The sequence below is a fragment of the Callithrix jacchus genome, chromosome 22 (assembly GCF_049354715.1).
Source record: "Callithrix jacchus isolate 240 chromosome 22, calJac240_pri, whole genome shotgun sequence".
Classification (NCBI taxonomy): domain Eukaryota; kingdom Metazoa; phylum Chordata; class Mammalia; order Primates; family Cebidae; genus Callithrix; species Callithrix jacchus.
Window position 1 is genome coordinate 47,811,738 of NC_133523.1, and position 23,838 is coordinate 47,835,575.

General features: G+C 50.0%; 2 protein-coding genes and 1 non-coding gene across 8 annotated transcripts in view; 2 read left to right on the forward strand and 1 right to left on the reverse strand.

Annotated features, from left to right (window-relative positions):
* Positions 1–235: 235 nt before the first annotated feature.
* NLRP7 (NLR family pyrin domain containing 7) lies at positions 236–22,942 on the reverse strand. 5 transcript variants are annotated; one of them, XM_035285325.3, is made up of 12 exons: positions 22,109–22,942; positions 18,654–18,969; positions 15,763–15,837; positions 13,847–13,921; positions 12,125–13,700; positions 10,529–10,726; positions 9,680–9,850; positions 7,942–8,112; positions 7,187–7,357; positions 4,677–4,844; positions 3,132–3,302; positions 236–577 (listed from the first exon to the last, which is right to left on the reverse strand). In XM_035285325.3, the coding sequence occupies exons 2-12, from the start codon at positions 18,928–18,930 to the stop codon at positions 445–447; spliced, it is 3,186 nt and encodes a 1,061-aa protein (XP_035141216.2). In that variant the 5' UTR covers positions 18,931–18,969; positions 22,109–22,942; the 3' UTR covers positions 236–444. The 5 variants fall into 5 exon arrangements, with proteins under 5 accessions (XP_035141216.2, XP_008986891.3, XP_078217005.1 ...); XM_008988643.5 differs by lacking the exon at positions 22,109–22,942 and adding an exon at positions 21,927–21,966; XM_078360879.1 differs by lacking the exons at positions 10,529–10,726; positions 22,109–22,942 and adding an exon at positions 21,927–21,966.
* The window catches only part of NLRP2 (NLR family pyrin domain containing 2), a 45,550-nt gene continuing 43,285 nt past the window's right edge, over positions 21,574–23,838 (forward strand). For both annotated transcript variants that reach the window (XM_035285328.3, XM_035285329.3), the window contains exon 1: positions 21,574–21,977. The gene's annotated coding sequence lies outside the window, so the exon portion shown is untranslated. The remainder of the gene's footprint in view (positions 21,978–23,838) is intronic.
* LOC118150406 (U4 spliceosomal RNA) lies at positions 21,712–21,852 on the forward strand. Its single transcript, XR_004738507.1, has one exon. It is a non-coding gene; the product is annotated as a U4 spliceosomal RNA (small nuclear RNA).

Genomic DNA, 23,838 nt, shown 5'->3' on the forward strand with positions numbered 1-23,838 from the left:
CCCAGCTACTCGGGAGGCTGAGGCAGGACGATGACTTGAACCCAAAAGGCAGAGGTTGCAGCGAACACTCCTACGCCACTGCACTCCCCACTGGTGACAGAGCGAGACTCCATTTCAAAAAAGAAAAACAAAAACCATCATCCCTGAACTTCTTAGTAGTTTCCTAGACTGAGCACAAAGCACTGTATGTACTGCAGGTTTGCTCTTGGGCACGTCAATAAACAGCTCCAACGAGAATGCTCCAACTTTTTATTATCCCGGTGAGAAAGTGCACAGCATGAAGTGAAGGGCGTGCGTGGCTTCTGCAGAATCTCCCACGAACAGCGAGAAAAGCAGTGTCAAGTCCTGCAGAGTTAACATGTGACCCTCTGACCCACATTCATACGGTATCTTAGAGACCAGATTCCCACTTCTCATGTAATTCGTATGGCAATCCCAGCCTGCTCAGCAAAAAGAGTCACAGCACCCAGGTGCGGCCTCCCCGGAAGCATCGCAGTCAATCGTCAGCTTGGGATTCTTTCCTTTCACTTCCTCCAGCAGCTTCTCGATTTCCAAACTAGTGTCATAGGTCTTCAGCCTGGAGGATCAGAGAACACAAATGTTTGCAGAGCGCCTACAGTTTCACTGTCCCAAGAAATTCACTCAGTTACCCAGGATGCCTGAATATGTTTTCTTGTTTCGTTGTTTTTTTTAGAGACAGGGTTTCACCATGTTAGCCAGGATGGTCCCGATCTACTGACCTCAGGATCCGCCTGCCTCAGCCTCCCAAAATTCTGGGATTACAGGCATGAGCCACTGCGCCCAGCAGGATTCACTTATAAAGCTGCTTCACTGTGACTGGTTGTGGCCACAATGCCCAGGCTGGAGTACAATGGTGCCATCTTGACTCACTGCAACCTCCAGTTCCTGGGTTCGAGTGATTCTCATGCCTCAGCCTCCTGAGTATCTGTGATTACAGGTGTGCACCACCATGCTTGGCTAAGTTTTGTATTTTCAATAGAGATGGGCTTTCTTTTTTTAAGATGGAGTTTCATCATGTTGGCCAGGCTGGTCTTGAACTCCTGACCTCAGTTGATCCACCCACCTGGGCCTCCCAAAGTGCTAGGATTTTTTTACAGGCATGAGCCACCACGCCGGGTCTGGATGGGCTTTCAACATGCTGGCCAGGCTGGTCTCAAACTTCTGGTCTCAAGTGATCCACCCACCTTGGCCTCCTAAAGTCATGGGATTACAAACATGAGCCACCACACCCGGCTGGAAACATTTTCTAAAAAAGAATTTAGATCCACACAATGAGAATTCCTTATAAGTCTAAGAAAAAAAGATTATGGCCAGGCACAGTGTAATTCCAGCTCTTTGGGAGGCTGCAGGAGGCAGATCACTTGAGCTCAGGAGTTCAAGACCTGCCCAGGTAACACAGTGAAATCCTGCCTCTACCAAAACTACAAAAAGCCAGGAATGGTAGTACACACCTATAGTCCCAGCTAGTCAGGAGGCTGAGACAGCAGGATCACTTAAGCGCAGGAGGCAGAGGTTGCAACGAGCTGGAGATGGCCCTACTGCATTTAGCCTGGGTAACAAAATATGTCTTTAGGCCGGCGCGGTGGCTCATGCCTGTAATCCCAGCACTTTGGGAGGCCGAGACGGGTGGATCACGAGGTTGAGATTGAGACCATCCTGGTCAACGTGGTGAAACGCCGTCTCGACTAAAAATACAAAAATTAGCTGGTCACGGTGGCGCGTGCCTGTAGTCCCAGCTACTGGGGAGGCTGAGGCAGGAGAATTGCCTGAACCCAGGAGGTGGAGGTTGCGGTGAGCCAAGATCGCATCATTGCACTCCAGCCTGGGTAACAAGAGCAAAACTCCGTCTCAAAAAAATATATATGTCTTTAAAAGATAAATTTAAAAATTAGATAATCAGACTAAAGCCCACTGTAATAGGCTCACCATAGCTTCAGTTTGTCTATAGTTACTGTGTGGTGTCTAAGGTGAGCTCTAGCCCTGCCGTCTCTGTCCAGTGTCACTCTTCACATGTTGACGCCTTCTGACAACTTCTGTGCACCCCTGACTTCAGGAGCCCACAGGTGTTCCCCCCACAACACACAGAGATAGAGATAAAGGGAGTATATGTAAGTATTCAGCTCATCCAGTTACCCTCAGCTAATCTGATTACCCATCAGGAACTTTGGTTAAAAACAAAGTGGCAAATCATGGCCATTTGTGGTGGTTCACACCTATAATCCCAGCACTTTGGGAGGCAGGAGGATCTCATGAGGTCATGAGTTCGAGATCAGCCCAACCAACATGGTAAATCCCCGTCTGTACTAAAAATACAAACATTAGCTGGGTGTGGTGGCAAGGGGACTGTAATCGCAGCTACTCAGGAGGCTGAGGCAGGAGAATCGCTTAAACCCAGGTTACAGTGAGCTGAGCTAGAGCCACTGCATTCTAGGCTGGGCAACAGAGTGAGATTTCATCTCAGAATACATATTATACACAAAAATTAGCCAGGCGTGGTGCTGCGTACCTGTAATCCCAGCTACAGAGGAGGCTGAGCAGGAGAATCACTTGAACTTGTGAAGTAGGGGCTGCAGTGAGTCAAGACTGCACCACTGCACTCCAGCCTGGGCAACAGAGCGAGACTCCATCCCAAAAAGGAAAAAAAAAAAGTCCAGGTACAATGGCTCATGTCTGTAATCCCAGCACTTTGGAAGGCCAAGATAGGTGGCTCACCCGAGGTCAGGAGTTCAGACCAGCCTGGCCAAGATGGTGAAATACAGAAATTAGCTGGATGTGGTAGTAGGCACCTGTAATCCCAGCTACTTGGGAGGCCCAAGGTGGGAGAATTGCTTGAACCCGGGACATGGAGGTTCCAGTGAGCTGAGATCATATCACTGCACTCCGGCCTAGGCTACAAGAGAGAAACTCTATTAAAAAAAAAAAAAAAAAAGGAAAGAAATACAAAAATTAGCTGGGCGTGCTGGCACACCTGTAGGCCCAGCTACTCAGGAGGCTGAGGCAGGAGAATTGCCTGAACCTGGGAGGCAGAGGTTGCAGTGAGCCAAGATCACACCACTGCACTCCAGCCTGCGTGACAGAGCAAGACTCCGTCTCAAACAAAAAAGCTATACCTGAGTGTCTTCAAGGATCCAGGTCTTTGTTTTAGAACCCCAAGGAGCTTAATGATGCCACTTTTCCACAAATGATTCTGGCCCAGGTCCAGAGTTTCCAGCTTCTGATTGCTGATGAGAGCAGATCCAAGATGTTGGCAATAGAAAGGCAGAAGGGAGCAGCTCCAGAGGCTGTTGGGGAAGAACATGGAAACCCATGCATTCACTGAGCAGGTAGGGGCCGGATGCCGTGGCTCACGCCTGTAATCCCAGCACTTTGGGAGGCGGAGGCAGGCGGATCACCTGAGGTCAGGAGTTCGAGACCAGCCTGACCAACATGGTGAAACCCCATCTCTTAAAAAACATTTAATAAAGAAAAAAATTGATTAATGAGGTAAGTCAACCAGGGCAGCATTGGCTAGATTTATGCTGGTCATTCAAGTCCTCTTTGGGAAAGTGATATGAGGAAAAAAACTGAAGAATGGTAGATCATGAACCAGCTAATCTGGGGAAGGAATTTTGCTAATCAAATACTGAGCTAGTGAGAAAGTAGAATAAGTTTGGCTCATAACTTACAAGAAGATCTCATAATGTAAGGCCCTATAGGCCACTGTAAAAGCCTTTAAATTTTTTTTCCACCTCTTGTTCAAGCAATTCTGCCCCAGCCTCCTGAGTAGCTGAGATTACAGACGCGAGCTACCACACACAGCTAATTTTTGTGTTTTCAGTAGAGACGGGGTTTCGCCATGTTGGTCTGGAACCCCTGACCCTCAGGTGATCCATCCCTTTATGTGCACTAAGCTTTTGAGCCTTTGGAACTAAAGGTGTCATGGTCTGACTTGCCGTTTAGAACGTTCCTCAGGGTGATGGGAGAAGTTTCTTAAAACTTCAGGAGGTCAGGAATGGCGGCTTATGCCTGCAATGCCAGCACTTTGGGAAGGCGAGGCTTGTGGATCACTTGAGGTCAGGAATTTGAGACCAGCCTGGCCAACATGGTGAAACCAGGTCTGTATTAAAAATACAAAAAGTGGCCGGGCACAATGGCTCAAGCCTGTAATCCCAGCACTTTGGGAGGCTGAGGCAGGTGGATCACGAGGTCAAGAGATCTAGACCATCCTGGTCAACATGGTGAAACCCCGTCTCTACTAAAAATACAAAAAATTAGCTGGGCATGGTGGCGCGCGCCTGTAATCCCAGCTACTCAGGAGGCTGAGGCAGGAGAATTGCCTGAACCCAGGAGGCGGAGGTTGCGGTGAGCCGAGATCGCGCCATTGCACTCCAGCCTGGGTAACGAGAGCGAAACTCTGTCTAAAAAAAAAAAAAAAAAAAAAAAAAAAAAACAAAACCAACCTGGGAAAGATGATCAGAGACCTCATCTCTACACAAAAATGTTAGCTGGCCATGGTAATCCATACCTATAGTCCCAGCTACTCAGGAAGCTGAGGTGGGAAGACCCATTAAGCCTGGAAGGTTGAAGCTGCAGTGAGTCGTGATCACACCACAGTGCCCCAGCCTGGGGAACAGAGCAAGACCCTATCTCGAAAAAGAGAAAAAAAAGTCACCTACCGTAAGTGTTTTAGGTTACAGTCTGGATTCTCTAACGCCTTGCAGAGAATCCACAATCCACACCCTATGTGGTTGAGGCTCAAGTCCAAGTCTGTGAGGCTGCAGACTCCTTGGAGAACCTTCGAGATAGGTCTGCAGCCACGCTTGGTTATGTTGCATTGCTGTAACCTGCAGGATCATCACATGAAGAGAGGCCTGTTATCCCTCGGACTTATGCCCTGCGAAGTGGCTGTCACTCCCAGCACCATATATCTTCCGCCCTGAGCTATATACTTCCAGGCGGGCTTGCACATTAAAGCATGCGAATGGGCCAGGCGCGGTGGCTCATGCCTGTAATCCCAGCACTGTGGGAGGCAGAGAGGGGCAGATCACTTGAGTCAGTAGTTCAAGACCAGCCTGGCCAACATGGTGAAACCTCGTCTCTACCAAAAATACAAAAATGAGCCGGGCATGGTGGCGCGTGCCTGTAATCCCAGCTACTCAGGAGGCTGAAGCAGGAGAATTGCCTGAACCCAGGAGGGAGGTTGCAGTGAGCCGAGATCGCGCCATTGCACTCCAGCCTGGTGACAGGGGGAGACTCCATATCACAAAGCATGCGAACGGCCTTCTGGTCGCATCATTTCCAACTCTGCCTAGAACCGCAGCTCAGGCTCTGGGTTCCGATGAACCCAGGACTGGATCTGAGGCCTGGAAATTTCACTTCACGGTCATTTTATTTCATGTTTAGGTTTCTTTTTTTTTTTTTGAGACAGAGTTTCGCTCTTGTTACCCAGGCTGGAGTTCAATGGCGCGATCTCGGCTCACCACAACCTCTGTCTCCTGGGTTCAGGCAATTCTCCTGCTTCAGCCTCCTGAGTAGCTGGGATTACAGGCACGCGCCACCATACCCGGCTAATTTTTTGTATTTTTAGCAGAGACGGGGTTTCACCATGTTGACCAGGATGGTCTCGATCTCTTGACTTTGCGATCCACCCACCTCGACCTTCCACAGTGCTGGGATTACAGGCTTGAGCCACCACGCCCGGCCTTCATGTTTAGGTTTTGTCTTTAAATGACACATTCTATATATTTCGGAGCACAGTGTGATGTTTCGGTGCACGTATCATGTATCACCTGATAATTGTATAATTATCAAGTAAGTGACTTTTTTTTCTTTTTTTTTGTTTGCTGTTTAACAATACTCTAAGCGGGGCGTGGTGGCTCACGCCTGTAATCCCAGCACTTTGGGTGGCCGAGGCAGGTGGATCACATAAGGTCAGGAGTTTGAGACCAGCCTGGCCAGTATGGTGAAACTTCATCTCTACTAAAGTACAAAAATTAGCTGGGCGTGGCGGCAGGCACCTAGAATCCCAGCTACTCGGGAGGCTGAGGCAGGAGAATCGCTTGAACCCAGGAGGTGGAGGTTGCAGTGAGCCGAGATTGCACCACTGCATTCCAGCCTGGCAGCAGAGTGAGACTGTCTTTAAAAAGAAAAAGAATCTCAGAAATGAACACTAGCTAGAATTTCTGAACAGGAATAGGTCTTCAACCCTATGCAAACTCTTGAATGTTGTTCTAACCATGATTTCAATGTGAACAGGTAGCACACACTGAGCTGCTTCCCACATAACAAGATTCAGCCAGCAACAATTCATGGGCCAATTCCAGCCTGACACCTGTGGTTTCTTTCTTCAGGTGGAATCTCACTAAATCGCCAGGCTGGAGTGCAGTGGCACGATCTCAGCTCCCTGCAACCTCTGCCTCCCAGATCTAAGTGATTCTCCTGCCTCAGCCTCCCGAGTAGCTGGTACTACAAGGCTTGCCCCACCACGCCAGGCTAATTTTTATATTTTTAGTAGAGAGGGGGTTTCACATTGGCCAGGCTGGTCTCGAACCCCTTGACCTTAGGTGATCTGCCCACCATTCACCACCCGTTCTCCAATAATGTGTGGAAATAAAAATTTTAAAAAAAGATGTCACTGGCCCTACCACATAACTCAATCTACCTCTGATAGCAGAGAGTACTGTCATGTGAATTTGAAAGAACATCCACAAAGCATCAGATCCAAGAATGAATTGGCCATCTCAAATCTTCCTTCACAGCAGCAAGAGGCATGAAAATATTAACAGATTTTTACCTGTCTCTGCCCGTTTCTTTTTTTTTTTTTTTGAGATGGAGTCTCACTCTGTGACCCAGGCTGGAGAGCAATGATGTGATGTCGGCTCACCACAACCTCTGCCCCTGATTACAGGCACACACCACCACGCCTGGCTGATTTTTTGTCTTTTTAGTAGAGACAAGGTTTCACCTTGTTAGCCAGGATGGTCTCCATCTCCTGACCTTGTGATCTGCCCACCTTGGCCTCCCAAAGTGTTGGGATTACAGGGGTGAGCCACCACACCCAGCCTTCTTACCAAGTTCTTACCAGTTACATTTTAAATGAATTAAGGACTTCCATATCTCTCCTGCTTGAATTCACATACACACGCGCACACGCACGCACACACGCACACAGCCAGCAGGGACTTACACCAGGGTCTGCAGTTTACAGTCGGGGTAACTCAAGCCCTCACACAGCAACTCCACCCCTCTATCCCCGATGGGGTTCTTGGCCAAGCACAGGTGTGTCAGATGCTGGTTGACAATCAAGACATTAGCAAGCTCCTTGCAACTGGCTTCTGTAAGACGACAGTTTTCCAACCTGCAAAAACATGAAACACATGGTCACATGATAAGAACGCTTCCCAAACTCCAACCTGCTCGCCATGTCCACGTGCCGGGGTCCTCAGCATCTGCCCTGCCCGTTAATCCCCTGCCCTCTGTCCTGAGCGGTCGTCACAGCCGCAAAAGACCGGGAATGCGAGAAGGCCAAGATGCAGCGGGCCACCTGTAACCATCTCAGGAAGCAGCTGTTTGTGCAGTGGCGCCATCTCGGCTCACAGCAACCTCCACCTCCCGGGCTCAAGCGATTCTCCTGCCTCAGCCTCCTGAGTAGCTGGGATGCACCAGACATGCACAGCCACAGCTGTCAGTTTTTGGTATTCTTAGTGGAGACAGGGTTTTGCCATGTTGGCCAGGTTGGTCTCGAACTCCTGACCTCAGATGATCTACCCTCTTCGGCCTCCCAAAGTGCTGAGATTACAGGCATGAGTCACCATGCCCAGCCTGAAGCGGGTGTTTCTATCAGGGAGAGGTACCACGTGGGCAGCCCAGCAAGTCGGGTGTTACAGTTTCCCTTCTCTTTTACCTGACCCACACCAGAGCTCCCCATGGGAAGAGACTCACGACAACTTCTGCAGCAAGTTCGTTGGGTGTCCTATGGTCTCATACAGCAACTTGGCACCCTCGTCCAGGAGCAGATTGGCTGAGAGGTGTAGGTGCCTCAGGGACTGGTTCGCTTTGAGAAGAAAGGAGAAATCCGCCCACTGCTCTGGGGTGGCCGAGTGGCCTCCAAACCTGTGGGAAGAGTGGGAGTCAGTCATTCGTTTGTGAGGACAGAGAGCACCAGATCAGCTTTTTTTTTTTTTTTTTTTTTTTTTTTTTTAAGGAGACAGAGTTTCACCCTGTTGCTGGGGCTGGAGCCCAATGGCACAATCTCGGCTCACTGCAGCCTCCGCCTCCCAGGTTCAAGCAATTCTCCTGCCTCAACCTCTCAAGTAGCTAGGATTACAGGCACATGGCACCATGCCCGGCTAATTTTTGTATTTTATTAGAGAGGGGTTTGCCAGGCTGGTCTCAAACTCCTGACGTCAGGTGATTCGCCCACCTCGGCCTCCCAAATGCTGGGATTAAAGGTGTGAGCCACCACACCCGGCCTCTTATCAGCTTCTTATGCTTCACTTCCCAAAACACTGTGTCTTTGGTTTATCTCATTTTACTCTCCTTTCTCCAACCCTGGCCTGAATTATTGGAGAAATCTAATCTTTCCTCTGCTTCTTCAAGTTTCCTCATGGCCACTGGAGCTACGTCCAGCCTCGTCTCCAAGAGACTGTAATAGAATTCTGTGTAACGTTTCACCAACAGGGCCTGTGGGGATGATTTGTAGGGGAAAAGTTGTTTTTGAGACAGGAACTCGCTCTGTTGCCCAGGCTGGAGTGCAGTGGCGTGATCATGGCTCAGCACCACCTCTGTCTCCAGGGCTCAAGCAATCCTCCTACCTGGGACTCCAGCATAGCTGGGACTAGAAGGGGGAAATTGATGCTTAATACTCAAAATAATAAGTTTATCCTGGCCAGGCAGGATGGCTTTTGCCTATAATCCCAGCACTTGGGGAGGCAGAGGCAAGTTGATCACTTGAGGCCAGGAGTTCGAGACAAGCCTGGCCAGCATGGTGAACCCCCATCTCTACTAAAAATACAAAAATTAGCTGGGTGTGGTGGTGTGTGCCTGTAATCCCAGGTACTTGGGAGGCTGAGACAGGAGAATCACTTGAACCCGGGAGGCAGAGGTTGCAGTGAGCTGAGATCATGCCATTGCACTCCAGCCTGGGTGACAAGAATAAAACTGTCAAAAAAAAAAAAAAAAAAAAGGAATCTCATAGGACTATGAGAAGGTTGCATGCTCCCTGTGAGTCCCTAACTCCTAATGATCTGGACTGATGATCTATCCGCCTCAGGCTCCCAAAGTACTGGGATCACCTCACTGCACGGGGATCAGGCACCAGAGCCTGATGATCTGAGATTGAACAGTTTCATCCCAAAACTTCCCCCAAACCCCTGTCTGTGGAAAACCTGTCTTGCACAAAACCGGTCCCCAGTGCAGAAAAAGCTGGCGGCCGCTGCTCTCAATCCCAGCAGGTAGGCGAGAGGCAGTCAGGGGTAGCCCGTTTCTAAAGCTGGAACACAGCACAGAGTTCTGGGTGTTTCTTTGCATGGAGAGCTGGTCATGTCACACCGAAGTCAAGCTGGTGGGGGGAAGAGAGGCTGACACCCCACACAGGCCTGTTTGAGGGATATGTTTCCTGCCTGGCAACGCGGTGTAGAGGACTCCGGGTCCTCGGGAGAGCCAAGACCGTGAGACGCACCTCAGGTACTGGAGGTTGCCTCTGGGAGTCCTGAACAGGTCACACATCAGCAGCAGCATCGTGCGTTCCCACTCGATATGCCCTTCCAGGGTCAGGTGAGTGAGGGTCGGCTTCCCAATGAAAGCAAGACAGAAGTCCCGGTAAGCACTGTCAGGGGTGACGTTTTTAATCCTAGGAAAAAGCAAGAGAGATTCCACTTGGAGTGTTTAATCCTCACATTGTGTAGAGGCATGTATAAACAAAAAGCTGTTTCAGATTTAGAAACTATTAGAAGTTCCTGGCCAGGCGCGGTGGCTCACGTCTGTAATTGGCTCTTTGGGAGGCCGAGGCAGGAGGATAACCCGAGGTCAAAAGTTCGAGACCAGCCTGGGCAACATGGTGAAAGCCCATCTCTACAAAAAAATACAAAAATTAGCTCGGCATGGTGGTGGGCACCTGCAATCCCAGCTACTTGAGAGTTTGAGGCAGGAGAATTGCTTAAACCCGGGAGGTAGAGGCTGCAGTGAGCCAAGACTGCACCACTGCACTCCAGCCTGGTGACAGAGCAAGACTCCGTCTCAGAAGAAAATAAAAAATGCAAGAAGCAGAGGGTCAGGAAGAAGCACCAATGGGCACTACACTTAATTCCTGGGGGATGAAACAACCCATACAGCAAACTCCTATGCCACACGTTCACCTGTGTAACAAACCTGCACAGTACCTACTTTGTAGGTTTTAGTAATAAAACGAACCCAAAAGAAAACCCCCCAAAACATGGAGATGAAACAACACATTTCTATACTTATTTTTAAAGTGCAAGGAGCTTAGTCATGGTTCAGGATCTTCCCTGCAAGAGGAGCTTCTCCTTACTCTGCTTTCTGCAGGTGACAGGTGTTACGGACTATGTGGTCACAAAGAACCCGCACGGACGACTCGCTCAGGAAGCTTTGTCTCACTTCCAGAAACTTCAGATTGCTGTTCAAGCTGACGAGAGAGCAGAAATCCTTCCAGACGTGAAGGGACTGAAGATCCTGCCGCGCCCAGTTTGGAAGGGTGAAGTAACTGTCCCTGCGGGAGCGCACAGTTGTCACCGCATGTGGGATGGGTGACTGCAAACCACTTTTTTTTTTTTGAGACAAGAGTCTTGCCCTGTCACCCAGGCTGGAGTGCAGTGGCACAATCTTGGCTCATTGCGACCTCTGCCCTCCTGGGTTCAAGTGATTCTACAGGCACGCACCACCACGCCCAGCTAACTTTTTTATATTTGTAGTAGAGACTGGGTTTCACCATGTTGGCCAGGCTGGTCTTGAACTCCTGACCTCAGGCGACCCACCTGCCTCAGCCTCCCAAAGTGCTGGGATTACAGGCCTGAGCCATCGCGCTTGGTGCAGTGCATTTCAATAGCAAAAACCACAATTACTTTTGCACCCACCTAACACAACGTAAGTACAGTGTCCACAGTAAACAATATCACGTCACGTCTTTGCTAGCTGTAGAGATCTTAAGTTTTACAAAAACCTCAAATAACGGATAAGGCTGGGTGAGGTGGTGGCTCATGCCTGTAATCCCGACATTTTGGTAGGCCAAAGTGGGAAGATCGCTTGAGCCCACGAGTTTAAGACCAGCCTAGGCAAGAAACCAAGACCCCATCTCTGCGAAAAAACAAAATAACCGGGCATGTGGTGCACACCTGTAGTCCCAGCTACTCGGGAGGCTGAGGCAGGAGAAGCTGAGAGACTGAGGCCGCAGTGAGCCATGCTTACTCCAGCCCAGAAAACAGAGCAAGACACTATCTCCAAAAGAAAAAAAAGAAAAAGATAGGCCGGGCACAGTGGCTCAGGCCTGTAATCCCAGCACTTCAGGAGGCGGGTGGATGAGGTTGCGAGTTTGAGACCAGCCTGGCCAATATGGTAACACCCCTGTCTCTACTAAAAAATACAAAAATTAGCCAGGTGTGGTGACACAGAGGCTGCAGTGAGCCAAGATCACTGCACTCAACTCTAGTCTGGGTGACAGAACAAGACTCCATCTCAAAAAAGGAGACAACAAATGGCCTGTAATCCCAGCACTTTCAGAAGCAGGGACCTGAGGTCAGGAGAGACCAGCCTGGCCAACGTGATGAAACCCCCTCTCTATTAATAATACAAAAATTAGCTGGGCGCGGTGGCTCATGCCTGTAATCCCAGCTACTAATGAGGCCGGGGCAGGAGAATCGCTTGAACCCGGGAGGCAGAGGTTGCAGTGAGCCGAGATCATGCCATTGCACTTCAGCCTGGGTGACTAGAGCAAAACTGTCTCAATTTAAAAAAAAAAAAAACAAACCCAATTCCTAATTGACAAATCGTATCTGTGTGTTGAACATGAAGCAGGAAGACCAGCCAGAGGGAAATTCTGACCTTAAGCTACAAGGCACAGGAGACACTGGCCTCCTCCTGGTGGAACGTGGGATGGGAAAGTCGTTCTTACCTCTCTAACTCCAAGTCCGGTTCAAGGTCCACGTAATTCTCCAGGAACACCCCCTTTGCTACCTGCAGCGAGAGTTTCTCCAAGTCTGGACAGTGCTTCAGGCTGAAATAACACTGCACCATCTCAGACTTACTTGTCAAGTGAACAGAAATTTCCCTGAACGGGGCCATCACCGCCTTCGTCAGCTCCCCCTCCTGAGACTCATACAGGCAGCACAAGAGCTCCCTCAGGCCTGCCATCGACGACGGCTTCTTTACGTGAAGATTCGCTCTGCACCGCAGCAGTTCCTGTTTGATCTCCCGTGACATCACGCAGCCGAAAGTGGTCTCCAACTCCGCGGCTCTCTTCTCGTTGGCAAGGCCGAATAAGAAGTGTCCCGCTTGGATCAGGTCGGGGTTCTGGACTCTTTCTTCTCCAGAGAGCAGCCTCTGCACATCCCCAATGTCCCAGGCGTGGCCGTCCCTGTCCTCCTCCTCCTTCTCCAGGGCGTAGAACAGCGCAGTGAAAAACTGCTGGAAGCTGAGGTGGAGGAAGGAGTAGCAGTCTTTAGAGTCTCTATCCTGGCGGAGGATGCCTCTGTCCAGGAACGGGCGGAGGTCGGACTCCTGCACCCCGAAGCTCTCCAGGTCCTCTCTGTGGAACACGGACATCTGCGCCCACAGGCCCTGCGCAGCCAGGATGCTCAGCGCCCGCAGCGTGCCCCCGAGCTGTGCACCCTTCGGGAAGCGGCTGCAGAGAAAGTGCAGGAACAGCCCCGTGCAGGTGTGGCAGGTGGTGGCCGGGTCCTCCCCATTCTCCATCTGCAGCTTCAGACTCGTGCACACCATCCAGCACACCGCGGGCGCCGAGCCCAGCTGGAACAGGGCCGCGTTGCTTCTCATCAGCTCAAAGGCACGCGTGGCTTGGTCCTCCTCTCCAAAGTGTGTCAGGAAATAGGCCCTCCTGTCCTCCTCCAGGAACCCCTCCACCCTTATGTAGATGGGCTTCTCGGCCAGGAGCTGCAGGTCCCTCAGGGACCTGGGCCGTGTGGTGACCAGCAGGGCGGCCTTGGGTAACATCTTCCTCTTCAGCAAACTCCCCAGGAGGACCGGCACCGGCTTCGGCTTCAGCCAGTCCCCGCAGATGTCGTAGATCAGCGCCCCGGGGGGCACTCTCAGCTCATCGAGGCCGTCGACCACAATCAGGATTCTCTGTGCTTGGGCGAGGATGTCTGGAATGTCATCCTGCAATTCCGGCTGGTCTCTGGCGATCAGCTCTGCAAAACTGCACGGGCCCAGCCGGCTGAGCCCCTTGCAGCTGAGGTAGAAAGCGTACCTGGCCTTTGGGCCGAGGTTGTAGTCTTTCCAGTCCAGCATACACTTCTTGGCCAGCGTGGTTTTCCCCACACCCGCAGGACCGTGCAGAACCACCGTGTAAGGGGCTGGCTGCGTGGGTCTTCTGGGATTCAAGAATGGAATGAACCTTTGGTTTCTCTGAGTGACATGGTCGTGGAAATTGTCACTGTCTCCTCGCCAAAAAGTGTTCCGCGAGACCAAAGACTGTTCGTCAGTCACGTTTCTCCATCCTTCCTTCTCACCTGCAGTGACAGACCACAGGACAGGTGAGGTTGGGGAGATATTCATCTGAAAATGACTGTGTAAAGTACCAGAGTGAAAAAACCAGGAAGTAACGCGCCTCGCACGCTAACACCGAACTCACGACCACGAGACTGAATTCACCCACCTGGCTTTGCTAACTCCGAGTCCTCTTCTAACTCTCCCTGCTCAAGGTTTTCTGCGTCTTCCACCTGTCCGTCCTCTGTAAAAATACATAGATGTAAGCCTGTCATGGTCATTTGTACTTCCTGAATCAGGCATTGTAGAAAAGAAAGCATCAAATATATACACATATATTTAGAGACAGGGTCTTGATAGTTCCCCAGACTGGATTTGAACCTCCAGATTGAAGCAATCCTCCCACCTCAACCTCCTGAGGAGCTGGGACTGCAGGAGCATATCACTGCCTTTGGCTCAAATATTCTTGCGTCGTTTTTTTGGTGGGGGGAGTCCTGTTGGCCCTACCCTTCAACCTCATTTAATCTTTTTTTTTTTTTTTTTTAAGATTGAGTTTTGCTCTTGTTACCCAGGCTGGAGTGCAATGGCGTGATCTCGGCTCACTGCAACCTCCGCCTCCTGGGTTCAGGCAATTCTCCTGCCTCAGCCTCCTGAGTAGCTGGGATTACAGGCGCACACCACCATGCCCAGCTAATTTTTTGGTAGAGATGGGGTTTCACCTTGTTGACCAGGATGGTCTCGATCTCGACCTCGTGATCCACCTGCCTCGGCCTCCCAAAGTGCTGGGATTAGAAGCGTGAGCCACCGCGCCCAGCCTCAGCTTTACTTCTGAAGCCCTATCTCCAAATACACAGTCACATTGAGGGGGTTAGAGCTTCAGTATATTCTCTGGACACAATTCAGTACCCAGTTTGGAGACTGATTTTTTTCTCCGTAGATGACATGTTATTTCCTGACAAATAGAAACTCTAATCTTTCCCACACTTAAAAATAGAACAGCTCGGTTCTTCAAAAACACAGAATTATGATATGACCTAGCAATTTTGCTCCCACAAAATGGAGTCAATAGGAGTTCTTCCAGGCCAAAGATCATTTGTCTATCTTATTTCCTTTTTTTGAGGCAGAGTCTTGCTCTGTCACCCAGGCTGGAGTGCAGTGGCGCCATCTTAGCTCACTGTAACCTCTGCCTCCTGGGTTCAAAGAATTCTTGTGCCCGCTACCACACTTGACTAATTTTTGTACTACTTTTCTTTTTTGGAGACGGAGTTTCACTCCCGTCACCCAGGCTAGAGTGCAATGGCGCGATCTCATCTCACCGCAACCTCTGCCTCCTGGGTTCAAGCAATTCTCCTGCCTCAGCCTCCTGAGTAGCTGGGATTTTAGGCACGCACCACCATGCCCAGCTAATTTTTTGTATTTTTAGTAGAGATGGGGTTTCACCTTGTTGACCAGGATGGTCTCAATCTCTTGACCTTGTGATCCACCCGCCTCGGCATCCCAAAGTGCTGGGATTACAGACTTGAGCCACGGCACCCGGCCTGTACTTCTTTTTTTAATATCTATTTTATTGCATGTTAGGTTTTGGGGTACATGTGAAGAACATGCAGGATTGTTGCACAGGTACACACATGGCAGTGTGGTTTGCTGCCTTCCTCCCCATCACCTATATCTGGCATTTCCCCCCATGTTATCCCTCCCCAACTCCCCAGCCCCCACTGTCCCTCCCCTAGTTCCACCCCCACAGACCCCAGTGGATGATGCTCCCCTTCCTGTGTCCATGTGTTCTCATTGTTCACCACCCGCCTATGAGTGAAAAGGGCTTTTGTCATATGGGTCAGCCTGGTCTCGAACTCTTGATCTCAAGTCAGCAGCCCACTTTGGCCTCTCAATGTGCTGGGATTACAGGTGAGCCACTGTGCCCATCCTGAGCCTACTTCTATTGTGGTAAAAAATAAGATTTACCATTTGAACACGTAATTCACGTGTTATAAGAAAACACGAATCACTAAATGAAGAAAACCAGGAAGAAGTGATGCGCCTTGCACCTTCCCAAACGCCGAAGTCGCGACGAGACTGTTCACCCACCTGGCTTTGCTGACTCCAAGTCTTCTTCTAAGTCTCCCAGCTCAGGGTTATCTACTTCTTCCATCTGTCTGTCCTCTGTAAAATACACAGACGGAGCCTGTCCCTCCGCAGTAAGCACCCAAACTTGGAAAAAGCCCCAAAACATCATCCCAAAGGGGTCCCCCATACCCATTTAAGCAGACACCCCCCGTTTCTTCCCTTCCCCCAGCCTCTGGAGCCCACTCATCTCTATTTTGTCTCTATGGAATTTGAGATCTTTCACGTCAATGGAATCCCAAAACGTGTCCTCTCTGGTGACTCATTTCCTTCAGGTACCTGAATGTGATCTCATCCGTGTTGCGTACCAGCGCTCCGTTCCTTTAGATGGCTGGATATTAATCCACCGTATGTATGAACAGACCCTGCTGATGCGTCTACCTGTTGATGTGCCTGTGAGTTGTGGTTCCTATATTCCGAGGAGTATGAGTCAAGTTGCTCATTTTCCTGGTTTTCTTCATTTCCAGTACTGTACCAAAGTAATTTTCTTTTTCTTTCTCTTTTATTTTTGAGACGGAGTTTCGCTCTTGTCACCCAGGCTGGAGTGCAATGGCGCGATCTCGGCTCACCGCAACCTCCGCCTCCTGGGTTCAGGCGATTCTCCCGCCTCAGCCTCCTGAGTAGCTGGGATTACAGGCATGCGCCACCGTGCCCAGCTAATTTTTTGTATGTTTAGTAGAGACGGGGTTTCACCATGTCAACCAGGATGGTCTCAATCTCTTGACCTCGTGATCCACCCGCCTCAGCCTCCCAAAGTGCTGGGATTATCGGCGTGAGCCACCAAAGTAATTTTCAGATGAGTATCATCAACAACCTCAACTGTTCTACCGCATGTCACTGCAGGTGAAAAGGAGGGTCATAGACATGGAGATGCCGGCGCAGTGGCTCACACCTGTAATCCCAGCACTTTGGGAGGCTGAGGCGGGTGGATCACGAGGTCAAGAGATCGAGACCATCCTGGTCGACATGGTGAAACCCCGTCTCTACTAAAACTACAAAAATTAGACCGGGTGTGGTTGCTTACGCCTGTAATCCCAGCACTTTGGGAGGCCAAGGTGGACAGATCACAAAGTCAGGAGACCAAGACCATCCTGGCTAATACAGTGAAACCCTGTCTCTACTAAAAATAGAAAAAAATTAGCCAGGTGTGGTGGCACATGCCTGTAATCCCAGCTGCTCAGGAGGCTGAGGCAGGACAACTGCTTGAACCCGGGAGAACGAGGTTGCAGTGAGCCGAGATCACACCACTGCATTCCAACCTGGGCCACAGAGTGAGACCCCATCCCAAAAATAAAAATCAAATAAATAAATGAAACAAAATTATTCTCAAACAAAATTGTTAGAAAGAATGCTGCCAGACATGGTGGCTCACACCTGTCATCTCAGCACTCTGGGAGACTGAGGCAAGGGTATTATCTGTACAAAAGAGAAGAAAAACTAAGTTTGGAAGGCTGAGGTGGGAGGTTAACAGGAGCCCAGGATTGGAGGCTACAGTGAACCACGATCGCACACTGCACTCCAAGCTGGGTGACAGACTGAAATCCTGCCTCAGAAAGAAATGAGCCAAGCACAGGACACGCACCTACATCTCCAGCTCCTCAACAGGCTGAGGCAGGAAGATTGGTTTTTGTTGTTGTTTTGTGTTTTTTTTTCTTATACTGCATACCTAAAAAGTACATTTCCTTTCTTCCCCCCGCCCCCGCCACTTTTTTTTTTTTGAGATGGAGTCTTGCTCTGTCACCAGGCTGGAGTGCAGGGGCACAATCTCAGCTCACTGCAAGCTCCACCTCCCGGGTTCAAGCGATCTTCCTGACTCAGCCTCCCAAGTAGCTGGGATTACAGGTGCCCACCATCACACCTGGCTAGCTTCTTTTAAAAAAAAAAAAAAAAAAAAAAAAAAAACTTTAGTAGAGACGAGGTTTCACCATGTTGGCCAGGATGGTCTCGATCTCCTGACCTCATGATCCACCTGTCTCAGCCTCCCAAAGTGCTGGGATTACAGGCGTGAACCCCTGCACGTGGCCAGGAAGATTGTTTAAGGCGAGGAGTTTGAGGCTGCAGTGTACCGTGATTGTGCCTGTGGAGAGCCTGGGCAATATACCAAGACCACATGTCCTAGGAGATGCTGAAAATGCAAATCATGAGTGTATATATGCATGAGGCTATCATCTTATTTTTTTTATTCTTTCTTATTTTTTATTTATTTTTATTTGTTTTCTTTTTTAATTTGTTTTTTTTTTTTTTTTTGAGACGGAGTTTCGCTCTTGTTACCCAGGCTGGAGTGCAATGGTGCGATCTCGGCTCACCGCAACCTCCGCCTCCTGGGTTCAGGCAATTCTCCTGCCTCAGCCTCCTGAGTAGCTGGGATTACAGGCACGCGCCACCATGCCCAGCTAATTTTTTATATTTTTAGTAGAGACGGGGTTTCACCATGTCCACCAGGATGGTCTCGATCTCTTGACCTCGTGATCCACCCGCCTCAGCCTCCCTAAGTGCTGGGATTACAGGTGTGAGCCACCATGCCTGGCCCCCCCATTTTTTTATTTTCTAAAGATGGAGTCTTGCTATGTTACCCACGCTGCAATGCAATGGTGCAATCCCGGCTCACTGCAACCTCCACCTGCCAGGTTCAGGAAATTCTGCCACAGCCTCCCAAATAGCTGGGATCGCAGATGCCCACCACCCCACCAGGTCCAGGTAATTTTTGTCTTTTTAGTAGAGATGAGGTTTTACCATGTCAGGCTGATCTCAAACTCCTGATCTCATGTGATCCAGCCACCTCAACCTCCCAAATTGCTAGGATTACAGGCATGAGCCACCGCACCCGGCCAGAGCTCATTCCGTGTTCTGCTCACCCAGCAACTCCACCTTTGCCATCTCAGACAATTCGGGGAGATTCAGCTCTTCGAAGACCTTCACAGTCGCATTCCTTATCCAGCATTCTGAGGATGTGTTGACCAGAATTTCTGCCAGTTTCCTGCCGTTGGCTTCTTCCACCTCCGACCACGGGGTCTTCTGTAGCACATCTTCTAGGGGAAAAGCCCTCAAGATGGACTTGAAAGTCCCCAATTCACCCTCGCTCAGCTGCTCCAGAAGGGTCTGCAGAGTGTACTGCAGCTGTGGTGATGTCATGGTGCTCCACGTGTGACAGCTTAGGTCAAGGCCAAAGAACTAGGGGAAAAAAGGAACAGTTCACAAGTTACCATCATTCAATGAAAACAGTGGCCCGTGTGCCGAGAACTGTCCGTGCTGTACCCTGAGTGGTGAAACGTGAGGTAGCCCGAATTAAGAGATGGAAATCTGGCTGGGCGCGGTGGCTCACGCCTGTAATCCCAGCACTTTGGGAGGCCGAGGTGAGCGGATCACCTGAGGTCGGGAGTTTGAGACCAGCCTGGCCAACATGGCAAAACCGTCCCTACTAAAACTACAAAATTAGCCGGACATGGTGGCCCATGCCTGTAATCCCAGCTACTTGGGAGGCTGAGACAGGAGAATCGCTCCAACCCAGGAGGTGGAGGTTGCAGTGAGCCACTATACTCCAGCCTGGGCAACAAGAGCGTAACTCCATCTCAAAAAAAAAAATGTCAGGGCACGGTGGCCCACACCTGTAATCCCATCACTTTAGTAGACTGAGGTGGGTGGATCACTGGAGTCTGGGGAGTTAGAGACCAGCCTGAGCAACAAGGCAAAACCCTGTCTCTACTCTAGCTACTTGGGGGGCTGAGGCAGGAGGATTTCTTGTGCCCAGAAAGTTGAGGCTGCAGTGAGGCAAGATCACAGCACTGCATTCCAGCCTGAGTGACAAGGTGAGACTCTGCCTCAAAAAAAAAAAAAAAAATGCCAGGCGTGGTGGCTCAAGCCTGTAATCCCAGCACTTTGGGAGGCCAAGGCGGGTGGATCACGAGGTCAAGAGATCGAGACCATCCTGGTCAACGTGGTGAAACCCCGTCTCTACTAAAAATACAAAAAATCAGCTGGGCATGGTGGCGCGTGCCTGTAATCCCAGCTACTCAGGAGGCTGAGGCAGGAGAATTGCCTGAACCCAGGAGGCGGAGGTTGCGGTGAGCTGAGACCACGCCATTCCACTCCAGCCTGGTAACAAGAGCAAAACTCCGTCTCAAAAATAAATAAATACATGCATACATACATATATATATATACACACACATATACATACATATACATGTATGTATATATATATAAATACAAGAGGGAGGCAGGCTGGGAAACGACAAACGGAAAGTGACTGGCCAAGCCCAGGTGATGGCAGAAGTGGACAGCTTTACCCTGAGGAAGGGCAGCTCTTTCTCCTCAGCTTTGAGGTATAATTACGTATGCACAATGCTAGGGTGGAGCAGGAAGGGTGTGTGAGCCCAGGAGTTCCAGACCAGCCTGGGCAACTCAAGGAGACCTTGTCTCCATTTTTTTTTTTTTTTTTTAAGTATTTTTAAAGTAATAGATGCAATTTTTGTCAAAGTGTAGAACATGAAGTTGTTGTATATACAGTGAGATGGTTACAGTCAAGCTAATCAGCACCCACTGCCTCGTACGGCTGCCTTTCCTTTTTGCAGTGAGAACATGTGATTCAAGTATACTCTATATTTTTTTTTTCCTGACATGGAGTCTCACTCTATGGCCCAGGCTGGAGCACAGTGGAACGATCTCAGCTCACTGCAACCTCCGCCTCCCAGGTTCAAGTGATTCCCCTGCCTCAGCCTCCCGAGAAACTAGGATTACAGGCACGCGCCACCATGCCCAGTTAATTTATTGTATTTTTAGTAGAGACGGGGTTTCACCATGTTGGCTGGTCTTGAACTCCTGACCTCAGATGATCCACCCACCTCAGCATCCCAAAGTGCTGGGATTACAGGTGTGAGCCACCATGCCCAGCCATCTGCATTTAAAAAAAAAAAAAAGAAGAAAACAGGGTCTCCCTCTCATCCAGGCTGGAGCGCAGTGGCAGAATCACAGCTCATTGTAGCCTCCAGCTCCCAGGCTCAGGTGATCCTCCTACCTCACCCCATCAGTATCTTGGACCCACCACCAAATCTGGCCTTTTTTGTTTGTTTTTTTTGAGATGGAGTCTCACTCTGTCTCCCAGGCCAGAGTGCAGTGCCCCTATCTCAGCTTAAAGCAACCTCTGCCTCCCAGGTTTATGCCATTCTCCTGCCTCAACCTTCCAAGCAGCTGGGATTACAGGCATGCACCACCACGCCTGGCTAATTTTTGTGTTTTCAGTAGACACGGGGTTTCACCATGTTGGCCGGGCTGGTCTCGAACTCCCGACCTCAAATAATCCACCCACCTCAGCCTCCCAAAGTTATGAGCCACCGCGCCCAGCCTTGTATTTTTTGTAGAGACAGATTTTACCATGTTGTGCAGGCTGGTCTCAAACTCCTGAGCTCCTCTAAACTATATTTGAATAGAAGTCTTTAAGACAACATTAGGCCGGGCACGCGGGCTCACACCTGTAATCCCAGCACTCCGGGAGACGAGGCAGACAGATGACCTGAGGTCAGGAATTCGAGACCAGCCTGACCAACATGGTGAAACCCCATCTCTACTAAAAATACAAAAACTAGCCAGGTGTGGTGATGCGTGCCTGTTATCACAGCTACTCGGGAGGCTAAGACAGAAGAATCACTGGAACCCGAGAGGTGGAGTTTACAGTGGGCGGAGATCCCACCACTGCACTCCAGCCTGGGTGACGGAGTGAGACTCTATCTCCAAAAAAAAAAAAAAAAAAAAAAAAAATCAAAAGTCACACCAACCGTCAGGGGTTGGGAAGGGCCATGGGGGAAACTCAACCAATAATTACTCCTCCCCGGAACGGAGCGGGGAGAAAAACGAAAACGAAACAAGGAGTAAGAGAAAAAAAAAAAAAAAATTACTTCTCCCTTAAAAGAGACGAAGAGCTTTGCGCAGTGGCAGTAGCGTAGCCAGGGAGGTTTAGCCGAGGCGCCATTACTGCTCATGGAAAACTTTTCCCAGTACCCCGCCACGACGGCTTGAAATATAGTCGGCCTTGGCAATTTTTGACAGTCTCCACGGAGACCGGATAAGATAAATAAATAAATAACAAAACATAAAGAAGAGACGAAGAAACTGATGCAAGCATCAGCACTCACCTCCGTAGAGCAGGACTTGCTTCCGGCCGGTGTTTTCTGCGAAGGAATTGGGTAATAAGAGGGTCAGGGAGCTCTGGGATTGGCCTGGGGACCCGGGGTGGAGGCAGGTGTTTCCCGCCCAGGGTGGAGCTGCCCACCGAGATTAACACTGCTTGGCTCCCAACCACTGACCTCAGACTAACCTTGACATCACCTGGGCCCCATCCTCCGGGATTCAGCTGTCATTGGGCTGCAGTGGGCTTTGGGGAGCAGGGCTTGCTGAAAGTCCCCAGGTGAGGTTAATGTGCAGTTCCTAGACCACCGAGGTCAGGTGTGATCGGCGACAGAACAGGACATTATACATTTTCAGTTTTATGGGGTCGCTGGCTCCCAGCTCCAAAAACTCATGTAAAGAGAAAAAAATTAAACGTAAATAAATGTTTTTTAAAAAAAGATAAAGGCCGGGCGTCGTGGCTCACGCCTGTAATCCCAGCACTTTGGGAGGCCGAGGCGGGTGGATCACGAGGTCAAGAGATCGAGACCATCCTGGTCAACATGGTGAAACCCCGTCTCTACTAAAAATACAAAAAATTAGCTGGGCATGGTGGTGCGTGCCTGTAATCCCAGCTACTCGGGAGGCTGAGGCAGGAGAATTGCCTGAACCCAGGAGGCGGAGATTGCGGTGAGCAGAGATCGTGCCATTGCACTCCAGCCTGGGTAACAAGAGCGAAACTCCGTCTCAAAAACAAAACCAAACCAAAAAAAGATAAAAAGTCTTGTGACGGCCTGTAATCCCAGCACTTTGGGAGGCGGAAGTGGGTGGATCACGAGGTCAGGAGTTCAAGACCAGTCTGGCCAATATGATGAAACCTCATCTCTACTAAAAATACAAAAATTATCTGGGCATAGTGGCATGTGCCCGTAATCCCAGCTACTCGGGAAGCTGAGGCAGGAGAATCGCTTGAACCGGGACCTGGGAGGCGGAGGTTACAGTGAGCCAAGATTGAGCCACCTCACTCCAGCCTGGGCTACAGAGAAAGACTCCGTCTCAAAAAGATAAAAAAAGAATCAAAGAAAAGATAAAGTGTGGGTTGGGTCGGGCTGCACGCTGGCCCCTGTCCTGCACTAGACTCTGCACATTTGCATGCTCTTTGTTCCTGGAGATAAGATTTCTGACAGGAGGGTCCTCAGACCTATTTACATCTGCATGGCTCCTATAGATAAACTCTGGGACATTAGAATTATAAGGCTTTTGCCCTCCCCCCGCTGCCCTTCCCTTCCTTCTTTAAAAAAGAAAGAAAGAAAGAATTATAAGGCTTTTGTTTAAGAATGGTTTCAGATGTTTTTCAGTCCCTGAATTCCAGCAAAAGAGGTGACACCAACCAGTTTGAAGACCCCACCAAGGAATGGGGTCAGCATGAGAACACTGCATCCTCATCTCCCCGTCCCTGACTTCACCTTGCTCTCTGCAAGCAGTCAGCATGCCCACACTTTGGCCCACACCAAAGCACCTGAAAACCCTAGCACCAGCCGGGTTCGGTGGCTCACACCTGTAATCCCAGCACTTTGGGAGGCTGAGGTGGGCAGATTACGAGGTCAGGAGTTCAAGACCAGCCTGACCAATATGTTGAAAACCCCCGTCTCTACTAACAATGCAAAAAAATAGCCAGGCGTGGTGGCACGTGCCTGTAGTCAGGAGGCTGAGGCAGAAGAATCGCTTGAACCCAGGAGGCAGAGGTTGCAGTGAGCTGAGGTCATGCCACTGCACTCCAGCCTGGGAGGCAGAAACAGAATTATTTGAACCCGGAAGGGTGAGGTTGCAATGAGCCAAGATCATGCCTCTGCACTCCAGCGTGGGCGCAACAGAGCGAGACTCTATCTCAAAACAAATGAAAACCCGCTCTTCGTACAAAAATTAAAATGAGGCTGGGCA